The 14,631-nt window shown below is 47.1% G+C and overlaps 2 protein-coding genes across 10 annotated transcripts in view; one reads left to right on the forward strand and one right to left on the reverse strand.

The window, feature by feature from the left end:
* CFAP44 (cilia and flagella associated protein 44) overlaps nucleotides 1-5,695 on the forward strand; it is a 138,030-nt gene extending 132,335 nt beyond the window's left edge. Inside the window, exon 34 of the mRNA XM_019922445.3 lies at nucleotides 928-5,695. Within this exon, the coding sequence (XP_019778004.1) occupies nucleotides 928-1,101 (174 nt within the window). The 3' untranslated portion in view covers nucleotides 1,102-5,695. The remainder of the gene's footprint in view (nucleotides 1-927) is intronic.
* BOC (BOC cell adhesion associated, oncogene regulated) overlaps nucleotides 5,058-14,631 on the reverse strand; it is a 263,018-nt gene continuing 253,444 nt past the window's right edge. For 8 of the 9 annotated variants that reach the window (XM_033855822.2, XM_033855821.2, XM_073804221.1 and 5 more), the window contains 7 exons: nucleotides 11,811-11,916; nucleotides 11,424-11,546; nucleotides 9,050-9,271; nucleotides 8,054-8,289; nucleotides 7,796-7,872; nucleotides 6,913-7,106; nucleotides 5,058-5,820 (listed from right to left, as the gene is read on the reverse strand). In XM_033855822.2, coding sequence (XP_033711713.1) covers nucleotides 5,633-5,820; nucleotides 6,913-7,106; nucleotides 7,796-7,872; nucleotides 8,054-8,289; nucleotides 9,050-9,271; nucleotides 11,424-11,546; nucleotides 11,811-11,916 — 1,146 coding nt within the window. In that variant the 3' untranslated portion in view covers nucleotides 5,058-5,632. Of the gene's footprint in view, nucleotides 5,821-6,912; nucleotides 7,107-7,795; nucleotides 7,965-8,053; nucleotides 8,290-9,049; nucleotides 9,272-11,423; nucleotides 11,547-11,810; nucleotides 11,917-14,631 lie in introns of those variants that run through there. The other variant, XR_004526403.2, reaches the window with a different exon arrangement.

A 14,631-nucleotide genomic window follows, 5' to 3' on the forward strand; every position in this document is an offset into this window, starting at 1 on the left:
GTGGGGTAACAGACAAATCATGGGCTTTTGGCTTCAGGTAACCTGGTTCTCATCCTGCTTCCAGTCCTTAATATTATAGTGACTTGGGCCAGTTCATAAACCTGTCAGTTTCTGTATCTTTAAAATTGGAATAACACCACCTGGTTCTGAGTTGTGAGGATCACATGAGGTTGCAGACATAAAGCACCTGGCACGGAGAAGATAACTAGGTGTTATGTCCCTTCCTTTAATGCACGTTCAGATTTATTGAGCGTCTACTTATGTAACAAGTTCTAGGGCGGATGCTGGGTAGAGTGGTGAGATCCAGGCATATTGGGCTCTATTTCTAAGGCACAGGATCTAGCAAGAAAGATATCAAACAAGCACTTAGGTCAAACCATAGGAAACTGCTACTTTTTAGGCTAAAAAATGGTCACATGTCACAAATTTCAAATGGTTCAGTCTAATAACTACAATGATGAGTGATGGATGATTTGACAGAACGTAGAACAGGAACCCTAACCCAGCCCATGGGGTGAAGAAATCCTCCCTAAAACTGATGTCTGAAACATGAGCAGGAATTGGCTGGGCAGGGGAAGAAATCAGATGAGGGAATAAAGATTTCTTTCTTGGAAAACAAGATATGGGCTGTCTAGGAAAAGGAGGTACCTGGCCTTTTAGAATTCCAGCGATGAGCCCTGTAGGGTATGAGTGACTGATAGCTAGCTTCATGAGTTACCCTCTAAAGGGGATTTGCATTTTAAGAGTTGCCTTATTAGCTCAAAGGGACACCTTTCCAATGGTAGGATTTCAGTGGAGGACTTGAAGGCATCTTAAAATCAGGAGTGGTGGCTCTTTAAGTCAGGCACACCTAAAAGACAAATTAAGACAGGGGTGTTTCCATAGTCCAAATGGTGCTTAAAGCAGGGAGGTGTTTTCTCTCAACAGGGCAATGCCTTCCAGGGCCCCCGGAAAGCAGATATTGTGGCAAGAGAGAAGGTCACTGAATTGATCCAAGTCCAGGCCGAAAGGATTATGGCCTTAAAGGAAGAGGTTGCTCTTTTGCGTAAGAAAGGTGGCCTTGTTCTCCCCCCCATTCACTCTCCACAAGAGAATGAATGAAGCCCGTGGGCCTTAAGTTTGCTTTTTTCTCAAATCCAGCCAAGATTTCTGACACTTAATTCAACAGATGTTCTGTTTCCTTGTCGCCTGCAACAATCCTACCGTTTTAAAGTGAACTTATCTGAAAGTCTAAAACCACATCCAGTCATGTAGTTTTAATAATTTCCCCCCAACTGCTTATCTTAAAACTGACTACAGCACCCAACAGCTACTTATTATTGAACTGAACCAATGCAGATGTGTTTGCAACCAACTGGGTCAAATATGAAGTCTTAGGAGGCTGTTACCTTAAATCGCCAGAAACCATCGGTAATATATCCTGTTTCAGGAAATTTGTTTTTTGGTTATCTGAATTCTTAGCCATTAGCAAGAAAATCGATCATTCAACAAACCATGAGAAAACTTCCTTTTCTTGGTCGTTGGATCCTTGGAAAATAAACTTTGATGTTATCAGGTATTCTCTGAGAGGACACAAGAGAACAAAAACTATTTTGCCAACAATATCTGAGAAAAATGCAATTTAGAATTTTGACATTGTTAACTTCATAAAGCAGTTATTTGAGGGGTCGGGATTCAGGAAATGCAGACAGAAAGAGCAGAGCAGTTTGCTTTAGACTGGCATAAAGCAAAAAAATAAACAGCTTCCTGAATCACCCATAGTTTTAGCAACCTCCTCAGCTCTGGGTGGAGCACAGAAGTGTGTTTTGCAAAATGGTTGAGAAGGAGGCTCTTTGAAGGTGTCTGCAACTCTACCAGTATTCTAAGCACTTCCTATAGTTTCTCATGTCCTGTGCCATTTTCTTTCTGTTTCTACTTGAGTCATTTGCTGGTTTTGATATAGATCAGGAAGTAATGAAATAGATCCCATCACTGAGAGATCAACTCTAATAATCACTTTTGATTGTATATAACATTTAAACTAATTTGGGAGTATTCTTTTGGTTTGGGGGTAAGAATGATTTCACTGATATTTGGATTCCTGTTAGTACTAGAACATAGCACTTTAAATTCCGTGCTCTATGGGTCCATTTTAATGAGCTACTCCCTTGAGGCCATCCCAGAATATGAATTGGTTACCGAAAAGGAAAGGGAAAGGCGGCAATGTTGCACCAATGTAGAAAGTGACCTCAGCAAGGTCAAGTTTTCGTAACCTGTCTAGCCTGCTGATCTGTCCCCCAAAATTATAGACAGGACTTGGGGTTTTTTGTATGTTGGAATATATATATATATATATATTACAGGGGGCCACTTGGCCTATTGTGTCTCTAAGATCCTTTCATACTCCTATTTGAGAGGTCCAAATAGCTCACTGTTTGTGCCCATCACCACAGAGCTCTCTGATGTAGCAGCTTTTCTGCTGGAGAGCACCCTTTACCACATTCTCTGCTGTACACCCTAAACTATGTGTGTACACCCTTAACTATGTGTGCCCTTCAAGCATTTCAAAAACATGTGCTAGTCACAGTTCTGAGTGATTTACCTACTTAGTTATTCCTGCATAAAAAATCACCCCCAAACATAGCTTCAAACAACATTATCTCACCCAGTTTCTGAGGGTCAGGAAGCTGGGAGCTACTTAGCTGGGTGTTTCCAGCTCAGGTCTCTTACGAAGTTGTAGTCAAGCTGTGAGCTGGGGCCGCGTCCATCTGAAGCTTGGCTGCAGCAGGAAGGGCTACCACCAAACTTACGTAACTGGCTGGCTACGACCTTGAGCGGCCGCCTGGATACAGTGGGTGGTCCCGGAGGAGACACTATCCCCTTGTTGTGGTGAGAGCTAGGGTAAAAATTACATTATTTTCCTGGGCCTCACTGTCAGACAAATGAGAGATCTGGATAAGCTCTGAGGCTTCTTCCCATTCTGAATCCTGAGATTCTAATTGCAGCAAGAATGAATTTAGTCTATGGATGAGTAAAACCAGTCAGGATTATTACTTTTTCCCAAACTGAACTAGACAAAAATCAATCACTAAAGTTTACAATATTAGGCATTCATACAGCATGTTTGGGATTTGACAATACAGTTAATTCATTTTTATTTTGAATTAGATAAGAAAGATAGCTTTCGTTTCATTTCATTGATCCCAGGCTTAGTCTTGAACCTATAGCAACTGAGTCTTCGGGAGGTTTAATAGCAAGCAGGAGAGCACCAGGGTGCAGCCCCGGCTGGGGGTGGATGGAAAGCTGTCCTAGTCTCCTGATCTAACTGTGCTCTGCCTCCTGCTGTGCCCTTAGAGAACGCAGCCTCACCTTTGAAAGAGGCCAAAAATCTGCCTGAGTTACTCGAGGATCAACTGTTAATGTCCCTTGGTTATTCTGAACCCTCGTCCATAGTATCATCAAATCTCAACATTGAAAGAAAAACTGTAGAGTCCAGCCCCTCTGTCAGAACTTCACAGGAAAAGGAGTTTCTCATTCCTGCCGACTCAGCCTGTCCTGTGTGGCTGTCCTGAGCCATGAGCTGAACTCCACACCACCACCAGCTCCTGCCCAACTAGGTCTTACTCTTCCTTTTGATTAATTTATATAGCCACTGCTGACTGAATCAGATTTTTAAAAGGCACTATAATAATTAACCTGAATCTAAAGAAATGCAAGATGTGATGAAACTGAATATCTAAGCTGTTTCCTTTTCTAGGCTAAAATTTAAAGGCCTGATGCCTAACCTTTTCCTCCTCTCCTGCAATTGGCTAAAGTAAATATGCACATTTATCTCATTTAACCCGCCTTAGAAGTGCTTTTTCATTCCCAGGCTTTTTTTTTTTTTTTGAGCACTAAAAGCACTGTTGTCACATAAAACTGCTTTCTGCACAGCACTGGAACCATACCACTTCCAAGAAGTTCACCAAAACTCACCTTGACAACCACTGGGATCATCAAGCATTAAGAAAACAGGGGAGTTTTTTTGTTTTCAAAAGCCAATGGGCTGGAAGTTGAGTTATAGCCCAGACCTGAGAGGTGAGATCTGTCCCCCTCCTGGAAGTGACCTCTAGGCCCTTGATGCCAGATTGTGTCTGAAGTCACAATATCTTTTCTCTTCTCTTCCCTGCTCTACGTCTCCTTTCCTATCATTTCCGTATTCCTACAGTCCTTCATTTCATTTCTTGAAATATTTTTAAAAGACTGCTTTTCTGAAAACCATGTTCCAATTTAGCTGCTGGACAGAGAAAGGATGCAGGAATCTCTTCTGGCCAGCAGAGGGCGCACTTGCCCTAGACCATCAGTCACCTCCTGGGGCTTTCTTAGGACTTTATTGTGACTGGAGTGTGAAGCTAGGGTCTGCCATTGATGACCCAGAAGAGGATTAAGTGTTTCAAGTGGCATTTCATCTGTAACTCAACTCTACTGAAATCTAAAAGGTACCTTTCCCTCCCGAAAACAGTTAAAGTGTGGTAGGGCTCTCGGCAAAAGGCTTCAGCCTCCGTCTACTTCCACTTGCCCGGACAAAGGTTGAGCCTGTGGTTGGACGGCAGTGAGTAAATGTTGATTTTAAACAACTAGTGAGTCAACTCCCCTGGCCACGTTGCTGTTTCTTTGGAAAGAAGGGAAGTGAATTTTACGAGGCACCATATGTTCACCTGTAGCACAGCACTTCACTAAATGGCATTTTGGAGAAAATACTTAGTCTTCAACACACACCTGTACAGAAAAGATGAGCCTCATTCCTTCCGATCTGACCATAGCTTTACCTCAAGTCCAGTCAGAGAACGGTGAATCTGCTTCTCCTCGCCCACTGTACACTGTGTCCCTCTTGGACTAAACAGTTACCACGCATCTGCATTAATGAAAACACAACTGAGAGTCAATATTTAAAAAGACAAAATTAGAAACATTTGCTACCTTTTCCAGACTTCTCCTCGATGGATCTGAAAACATCACAAGTGGATGTTTCTTCAAATACTCAGACTGAATCCTAACATCTAAAGAGAATGCTGACTCATACATGACTAAGCTGTAGGTTACAGGGAAGACTAAACATTTATTTAGACATTACAGTGTTTATTTTTACAGAGATATGTTGCCACAGATTATTGATTCTGGAAGGTTTGTTAATGCTTACAGTACTATACACATCTTAGTCTAGTCTCACGGGCATCTTGGGAAAACGTTTCCTTTAGCACCAGATCCAGCCACTGTCACGGGTGGCTGCAGCCTCTGATCGCACGGCCCTGGCCCTTCTCTTGCAGTCACTGTGGACAGTGTGCCTAGGAGTCCTCCTTCCACGGGCTTCTCTGTGGGCCTTCTGCAGGGGCCCAGGCAGCGGCGGAGGGTCTAAGGGACGGGCCTGCCTCCTCAGTCTGTGCTGCTCTTTCCCGGTTGACTCCGGTTCCGTTGCGGCTTCTTTGCTTCCCACCTCAGACCTCAGTGGGGAGGATTCCCTATGTCTCTCCAGAATTATAAAAACATATACATTTATTTACAAGTGCATAAATATATAAATATGGCTATTATAGAAAAATAAATACCAATTTTCTCTCTTTTTTAAAGAAACAACAATATATAGTGTCTTTCTTTCTGGGATATCAGCTTCTGCCTAAATTGTAGGAGGTGGTATTTCAAAAGACATGTGAACCGGTGGGCTGGGGGAGAGCCGCATCCCAAGTTCCTGCCCTACGTAGGCCCCCACGGGGTGCTGGGGACACCAGTCTCCTCTCCCCGCAGGGCAGGAGTCAGGACTGGCCACCTCTTCAACCGGTACGAGGCCCAAGCAGCACCGGGACCCTGAGGGGAGAGAAAAGTGGGAAACGTTAGAATCCAGACTGACCAGGAACTAGTGCTCAGCAGTACTGGGTCACCCTCTCTCTGGGCTCTCTCTGGGAGCTGGTTACTGGCTTTAGAGGAAGGACAGAGACCTACAACCACAAAAAGGACAATTACACTCCCTCTAAGTATGGGCCGCTTCTTACCCACGTCCCACCTGAACATTTCAGTGGTGAAAGCGTGGAGACCCTCATGCATCTACCCTATAACCAGGGGCAGATGACGTCACTGAGCCCAGGAACCGTGCAAGAAAGTCCTGCTCTCTCCAGGTGTGGGCTGCTAGTACACCCTTCTGCTATGCTTTCTGGCCATGAGCATCTCACAACTCATGCCCCCCGATGGAGGGAGTCCCGTGTGGATGCTACTGGGGTCTGGCTCTAGGAGGTACCTGTCTTAGAATTTCATCTCCCGGGGTCTGGGAGCTGCATGTGACCTGGATGCCACACCATGGAGGCTATAAGAAACAGCAGCTAATTCTCTGAACCAGCCTGTGCCCAACCAGGTATCAAAAAGATGGGCACAAAGAAGGACAATGGGCTGGGCGTGCTGTGCATCGAGTCCCTTGGAGGGAAAGTTCTCTGGAAGCACAGAGTTCTGATGATGTGAGAACTTGGCTTAATGATGGATGCAACCTCATTCCTTAATTAAGAGACAAGACCCAACAAAGCAAGGTACTTCGGAGTGATTAGAGAGTGCCTCTTAGTGTGATGAGAGGCGGCGGGAATTGGTGAGTGGCCTTGAGATGCTGAGACCAAAAGGGCTTCTTTCCCTGAAATGGAGAAGTGCCCGTTCTCTCAGCCTTTGAGGACAGAGCTTGCCATGTTGGACCCACCTGACACTCCCTGCAGATGTGCTGGGCCTTCAGCGGGGAAGGAGGTGGCCAGCTCCCCTTTGCACCCCCATCTCGGATATACAAGCTGTGGACGGTCTTTACCAAACACCGCCTTCAGGGACTGTTCTCGCCCCGCCTGCGCGTCACTCCCGGGTCGTGGACGCCTACACCTCACCTCATCCCCAGCCTGTTCAGCCGCCCGCCCTGCCCTCAGCACTGACCTGGGTGAGAAAGAGGGTCCCACGTGGCTTCCAGCCCAGGGCCCTGGGGTACACGCCTCATGCCGGGCTGGCCCGTGGCTGCTGGCTGCCCCTGGAGGTGGTGGCAGTCCTGCTGAGGCTGGAGCAGCTGGCAAGCTGAGTCATCGGGCAGCGTGTATAAGAGCGAGCCCTCGTCCGGGTTAGACTTGGGAGCCCTGCATGCACAAAACCAGGCGGAGGAGTGAGGCAGGGGCAGCGTGGGCCTGGATCCCACTGCCCTGGATACTCCCGTCTGGGGCAGCAGAGCTGGGCAGGGCTCAGGCGGGGCAGGGGCTGCTCCCCTGTGGACATCAAGAGGTGCCACACCATCGCTTTCACAGGCAATTCTAGTCTCCTTCCATGTGACTCCACGTGTGTCCTGAGTACATGAGAGGATGTGGGGCCTATGGGCAGAGCCAGCTGGGTGGGGCTGCTCTGGCCTGAGAAGCGAGGGAGGAATTGCTGAGCAGAAAAGGCATCATAACTGCAAACACAACAACTAACCCCCTTAGGCTAAGAGTCCAGGGGAGGGCTTCCCTGGTGGCGCAATGGTTGAGAGTCCGCCTGCCGATGCAGGGGACGCGGGTTCGTGCCCCGGTCCGGGAAGATCCCACATGCCACGGAGCGACTGGGCCCGTGAGCCATGGCCGCTGAGCCTGTGCTCCGCAACGGGAGAGGCCACAGCAGTGAGAGGCCCGCGTACCAAGGGAAAAAAAAAAGAGTCCAGGGGAGCAGTTTGTCAGATGAGGGGATCGTGAGTGAAGCACTTGTGCTCACCTCTCAGTGATCCATGCTGGGTTTGAGGAACTAGTGAGAGAGCGAGCGCTGGGGCTCAGGGGTGGAAGGCAGGGAGGGGCCTGGGTACCTGGGAATCTGGTGACTGGGGGGGTCACGTCCACTGCCAAGAACCGTCTGCCTCAGCGTGCTGTCGGTGTCATCCTGCTGCTCAAACGAGGAACGAGAAGGTCACGTCAGAGAGTCCAGGTAACTTCCCCATTCGTTGTTCAGCAGGCCCAGCAGCCCGGGATTAGAGGCTAGAAGGGAGGGAGCCTCAGGAGGTGGCCCGGCCACGCCCTCCATGGTGACCCGTCCCTGCGTGCCCACACTCCCAGAACTACGTTACCTGCTGAAGCTCCCCTGGGTGGCGCTGCTGAGGCTTCACGCCTGGGTAGCCCATGGCAGCTGCAGGGCAGGCCGTATTCACATGTACCCCATTGGTACAGGCCCGTCCGCTGGTGCCACTGAGGTAGGGCTGCCCATTGGCTCGGTGGCCTGGGAGCCCTCCCAGTGGTACCATAGTGTATTGGCAGGAGGAGGGCAGAAGGGCACTTCGAGGAAAACCCAGGTCTGTTGTATGTTCTGGAAGAACAGAAGGATAGAGCTACGCTTAGGTCAAGGAGGCCTGGGGCAGCTTGAAAAAGTCCCACGTGAATCTCAGAAAACTCCTGAGGACTTAAGGTCAAATGAGGTAGGCGGGGAGTTGACATCGCGCCAGGGTAGAGAATATTCTTTCTCTCGGAAAATTCTTCCCGTCTCCCACTTCTTCCTAACATCTAGACTTTTTTTTTTTTTTTTTTTGCAGTAGGGAGAGGAGACACAGGACCAGGATTTGGGAGAATGAAGTGGCAAGTTAACACAAGGAACAATATTTAAATGAAGCAAGTTGACCAGATGTGTTACCGTCTGAGGCAGAAATCAGTGGATAAATCAGATTAACCTAGGATTAGGGGGAAAGCTCGAGGGAGCCACAGACCTAGAGAGGCGGGAAGAGGCAGGGTCAACTGAAAGTATGAGTACGTGGTCAGACCTTGAGACAGTAAAAGAAAACAGAGCCAGCTAAGTACTGAGCTCCAGGGATGCAGAGAACACAGACCGACTCCCACTTCATCCTCTCCATCTGCCTGTGAGACGAAGGGAAGGCCCCCATCTGTGAGTGTTCTCCGACTCTCTCCAAGCCCTCTGGGGGACCCACCAGGAACTTGAGCTCCCATGAGTGTGAAGCAGGGCGCCTGGGATCCTGCCCTGGGCAGAGGCCTCCTTAGGGACTGGGAGACCCCTCCTCCCCTCACCCCCACCCCAGGCTCCTTCCCCTTGGTGTTGAGGACGGTCATTCACTCACTTTGCTTAGACCAGGCCCTCCACAAGCAGAAGGGGATGAAGGCAACGATGATGAGGACGATGGAGCCCAGGACGACCCCGACGATCAGGTAGGGCAGGTCGCTGGAGCGGGCCACCATGGCCCCTGTGCCCACCGGCCGCTCTATGGTTTCATGGGGTGGTAGCTGTGGCGGGGCCAGAGTTGGGGGTGGGAGTCGACCAGGCTGACCAGAAGACTTCCGGGCTGTTAATTGGGACAAAACTCACTTCAGCCTCTATTTCTTTGACATTTCCTTTCATGAAAAATAGGAAAACAATATCCTGATTCCATGGGTGTGAGAAACGGGGTCAAACTTGTAAGACAGGGCCTTCGGATGAGTGTGGTGTCCAAGCTCAGCGTGAAACTGACATCTAAGGTGAAATTGGGCGTCGCTGAAGACACTGAGCCTTACACTTCGAAAAACACCCTGAGATATTTGTGGACCAAGCACTAGGGGCAGACTGGGTGTTTGGGGGCAGAAGTGGTATAGGGGTTTTCTAGAAGCATAGCTGGGGAACTTCTGGAAGAAAATATAAGAAGTACCTGAAAGCAGAAAGAACTGGGAATGGAAGAACTTCCCTGTGAATTTGCTATTCCCGGGTGCAGCGAGAGATGTGAAGTCCTAGGTCTGAGCTGGGGTGCAGAGCAGGGAGACGGGGTTCGGGGCTCACTAGGACTGACAGTGCTAGAGAAATGCCAATCCAAAAGTTTACGAGGTGGCAACCTCGGCACCTGGCTTTTGCTGTTATCAGGATGTATCTGACATCGTTAACTCCTTTTCGCAGCCGTCCTCCCCCGTGACTTTCTGATACTACAGTCTTCTGGGTTTCCTGTAACCTCTCTGCCGCTGCTGCTTACATTTCTCTCTTCCTGCCCTTTTCTTCCTGTCTTTGCCTCAGACACTGAGAAGTCTTCTAGTCCCTCTCAGACTACACTCTGTCTTCTTCTTCCCTCTATTCCTGTGATTTCAGCCTACATCCCAGTGACCGCCAAATACCCTTACCCAGGGTCCTCCCTGGGCAGGAGACCTGCTTCCCTCACGGGACACTTGCATTTCAACGTCTCAGAAGAATCAGACTCAGGTACGCCTCCAAGTGGTTCACGTTGTTCCTTTCTTGTGGAAGCGAGTTCCCTGCTGGCTTTTCCCCTTTTCGATAGATGGCACGACCACCTGTGTGGTTCTTCAAGTTCAAAACCTCAAGGTTTACGCTGAACTCCTTTCACTGTCTCCCAGCCTCAACACACTATCAGTCCCTGGTCCTCCCTACACTCCCTCACAAAAGAGGCTCAAACCCACCCCTTCTCTTCACCTTTCCTTCGTGGCCCCGGTTCTCTCCCCTCAGCCCATTCCTGCATAGTCACCAGTGACCCTTCCTGACAAACAACCCTTCTCCACCTCACAGCCCACAGGGTCCCTGATGCCCGTGGCCTCTTCCCTGAGCACTGCCCTCTGTCGTCCTTCCAGTGCCACATACTCCCGCCATGTGGAGCTACGTGAAGGCTTGTCCTATGCCCCAGGCCACTGCCTCCACCCTGCTAAGGTTCAGTCCTTCCAGAAGACCAATGTGAAGGCGGTGTGAAGTCTCTGTTCTTTGCCCCGGGCACTCTGCGTGGCCCCTGACACAGGAATGCTGGCTGTGTGTGCATCTGCCCCTTCACTGTATGTGACAGAAGAGGGCAGGAAGGGCACACGGGAGACAGAATGTTGCCGTGACAGGAAAATGGATCGTTTTCTTGGCTCTATCCCTGTTCCTCTGGGATCTTCTCCTGATTACATTTTTTTGCAATACACCTTTCAGTATTTGCAAAATGGAAATGATATCTATCCACTTGACCGATGTGCAAAAATCAAGTTATTATATGAATATATTTAACGTGTTTTAGTGCAGGGAAAGAGTCTGGGCTTGTAGTTGGACAAACTTGGCCCAAAGTGTGCTCCACCACTAACCAGCTGTGTGACCTTGGTCAAGGTATAACACGTCCTGATGCTCAGTTTCTTTCTTTTCCCATGGGGTTGTAGTTAAATTAAGTAAACTAACCAATGTGAGTACCAAATGTTACTGTAGGAATAAAGTGTTTATAGAAAGCTCCCAACTTAAGAGTGGGTTCTAACGCACGAGTTCACGTGTGAGTTAATTCCCAAGCTCCATGAAACCGTCATGATGGCAGCCCACTCGTACTTAATACGGAGCACAGGCAAAGGAAGAGAAGGGTTAAGATGACAAAGTTTGGGGATACTTGGAAAATAAGGAGTCATTCTGGAGAAGAGATACCCAGCATGGCACACAGAGCATTGACGTTGCCCTAGTCTGCTGGGAGGAGAGCAAGAGGAGATCAGAGAACCCAAAGAGATCACCTTTGGTTTCACAGATCATCACGTTGCTGAACTCACTCTCCCCTCCTTCGTTGAAGCACTGCATCTTAATGTCATAGGAGGTCTCCGGCTGCAGGTGGCTGATGGAGTGCCAGTATCTATCCCCTGGGAAAGACAGAGAGAGAGTCAGCGTGATGATTATGCATGTGGCTTGCTTGGCCCCCACTGGAGGCAATGTTCTAGGTGCCCACCATGTTCCTGTTGTCCCATCACCATGGAACGAAGCATGTGGGTTTATGAACTCAATGACCCCAAGTGTGCCCAGAAAGAGCCAACAATGTGGGGCAGGCCAGCCCACGTTTTCTACTATCACCAACTCCTAGAGCCCCTTGCCAACAGAGGAAACTATCTCACACACGTGTTTCTCACCTTCCACCATATCCTTCTTGTAGTCACTATCATTGTCACTGTCCGTGGGTCGGTAATAGATATAAAAGCCGTGGATTGGGGTGTTGTTGTTACTTGCTGGAATATACTACAGGGAAGAAAGAAGAAACAAGTTGACAATGGAGCAGAGAAATCATCGTGTGATCAAAACCACTGGGGGATGGAAATTTTACCCTGGCCTAGAGTTTAAAACTCACTGGAGACCCCGACCAGGGGTTGGGCCTGGGCCTTCAGGGTGGGGACATAAAGTCCAGGACGCTGGAACACCAGAGAATTCCCGGGCCCAGGGAATATTAATTGGCGTGCACATTCCTGAAGGTATCCATATCAACACCAAGACCCGACCCCACACAACTGCCTGCAGGCTCCAGTGCCAAACACCTCACACCAAACAACCAGCAAGACAGGAACACAGGCCCACCCATCAGTAGACAGGCTGCCTAAAGTTGTACTAAGTTCACAGACACCCCAAAACATACCACCTGATGCAGCCCTGCCCATCAAGAGGGAAAAGACTCAACTCCACCCAACAGAGCACGGGCACCAGGTACTCCCACCAGGAACCCTGCACAAGCCCCTGGACCAACCTCACCCAGCAGGGGGCAGTCAACAGAAACAAGAAGAACTACGACCCTGCAGCCTGCAGAAAGAAGACCATAAACAAAGTAGGTTAGACAAAATGAAATGACAGAGAAATACTCTGCAGACAAAGGAGCAAGGTAAACTCCCACAAGACCAAATAAATGAAGAGGAAATAGGCAAGCTGTCTGAAAAAGAATTCAGAGCAATGATAGTAAAGATGATCCAAGATCTAGGAAATAGAATGGGGAAAATACAAGAAACATTTAACAAGGACCTGCAAGAACTAAAGAAGAAACAAACAGTGATGAACCACACAATAACTGAAATGAAAAATACTTATGAAGCAATCAACAGAATAACCAAGGCAGAAGAACGAATAAGTGAGCTGGAAGATACGATGGTGGAGTTAACTGCCAAGGAACAGAATAAAGAAAAAAGAATGAAAAGAATTGAGGACAGTCTAAGAGACCTCTGGGACAACATCGAACACACCAACATTCGAATTATAGGGGTCCCAGAAGAAGACGAGGAAGGGAAAGGGCCGAGAAAATATTCGAAGAGATTATAGTTGAAAACTTCCCTAACATGGGAAAAGAAATAGTCAAGTCTAGGAAGCACAGAGTTCCATACAGGATAAACCCAAGGAGAAACACGCCGAGACACATGTTAATCAAACTAACAAAAATTAAATACAAAGAACAAATATTAAAAGCAGCAAGGGAAAAGCTACAAATAACCTACAAGGGAATCCCCATAAGGTTATCAGCTGATTTTTCAGCAGAAGATTTGCAGGCTAGAGGCAATAGCAGGACATATTTAAAGTGATGAAAGGGAAAAACCTACAACCAAGATTACTACCCAGCAAGGATCTCATTCAGATTTGATGGAGAAATCAAAAGCTTTACAGACAAGCAAAAGCTAAGAGAATTCAGCACCACCAAACCAGCTCTACAACAAATGCTAAAGGAACTTCTCTGGGAGGGAAACACAAGAAAAGAAAAAGACCTACAAGAATAAACCCAAAACAATTAAGAAAATGGGAATAGGAACATACATATCTATAATTACCTTAAATGTAAATGGATTAAATGCCCCAACCAAAAGACAGACTGGCCGAATGGAAACAAAAACAAGATCTATATATATGCTGTCTGCAAGAGACCCACTTCAGACCTAGTGACACATACAGACTGAAAGTGAGGGGATGGAAAAAGATATTCCATGCAAATGGGAATCAAAAAAGCTGGAGTAGCAATACTCATGTCAAACAAGATAGACTTTAAAATAAAGACTATTACAAGAGACAAGGAAGAACACTACATAATGATCAAAGGATCAATCCAAGAAGAAGATATAACAATTGTAAATACCTATGCTCCCAACATAGGAGCACCTCAATACATAAGGCAAATGCTAACAGCCATAAAAGGAGAAATCGACAGTAACACAATAATAGTGGGGGACTTTAACCCTCCACTTACACCAATGCACAGATCATACAAAATGAAAATAAATAAGGAAACAGAAGCTTTAAATGACACATTAGACAAGATGGGCTTAACTGATATTTATAGGACATTCCACCCGAAAGTGGCAGAATACACTTTCTTCTCAAGTGCTCATGGAACATTCTCCAGGATAGATCACATCTTGGGTCACCAATCAAGCCTCAGTAAATTTAAGAAAACTGAAATCATAGTCAGCATCTTTTCCAACCACAATGCTCTGAGTTTAGAAATCAATTACGAGAAAAAAACTGTAAAAAATACAAACACATGGAGGCTAAGCAATACGCTACTAAATAACCAAGAGATCACTGAAGAAACCAAAGAGGAAATCAAAAACTACCTAGAAACAAATGACAATGAAAAGGCGATGACCCAAAATCTATGGGATGCAGCAAAAGCTGTTCTAAGAGGGAAGTTTATAGCAATACAATCTTACCTCAAGAAACAAGAAACATCTCAAGTAAACAACCTAACCTTACACCTAAAGCAACTAGAGAAAGAAGAACAAACAAAACCCAAAGTTAGTAGAAGGAAAGAAATCATAAAGCTCAGATCAGAAATAAATGAAAAAGAAGTGAAGGAAAAGATAGCAAAGATCGATAAAACTAGAAGCTGGTTCTTTGAGAAGATAAACAAAATTGATAAACCTTTATCCAGACTCATCAAGAAAAAAAGGGAGAGGACTCAAATCAGTAAAATTAGAAATGAAAAGG

This window comes from Tursiops truncatus, chromosome 4, assembly GCF_011762595.2.
Source record: "Tursiops truncatus isolate mTurTru1 chromosome 4, mTurTru1.mat.Y, whole genome shotgun sequence".
NCBI classification, from domain to species: Eukaryota; Metazoa; Chordata; class Mammalia; order Artiodactyla; family Delphinidae; genus Tursiops; species Tursiops truncatus.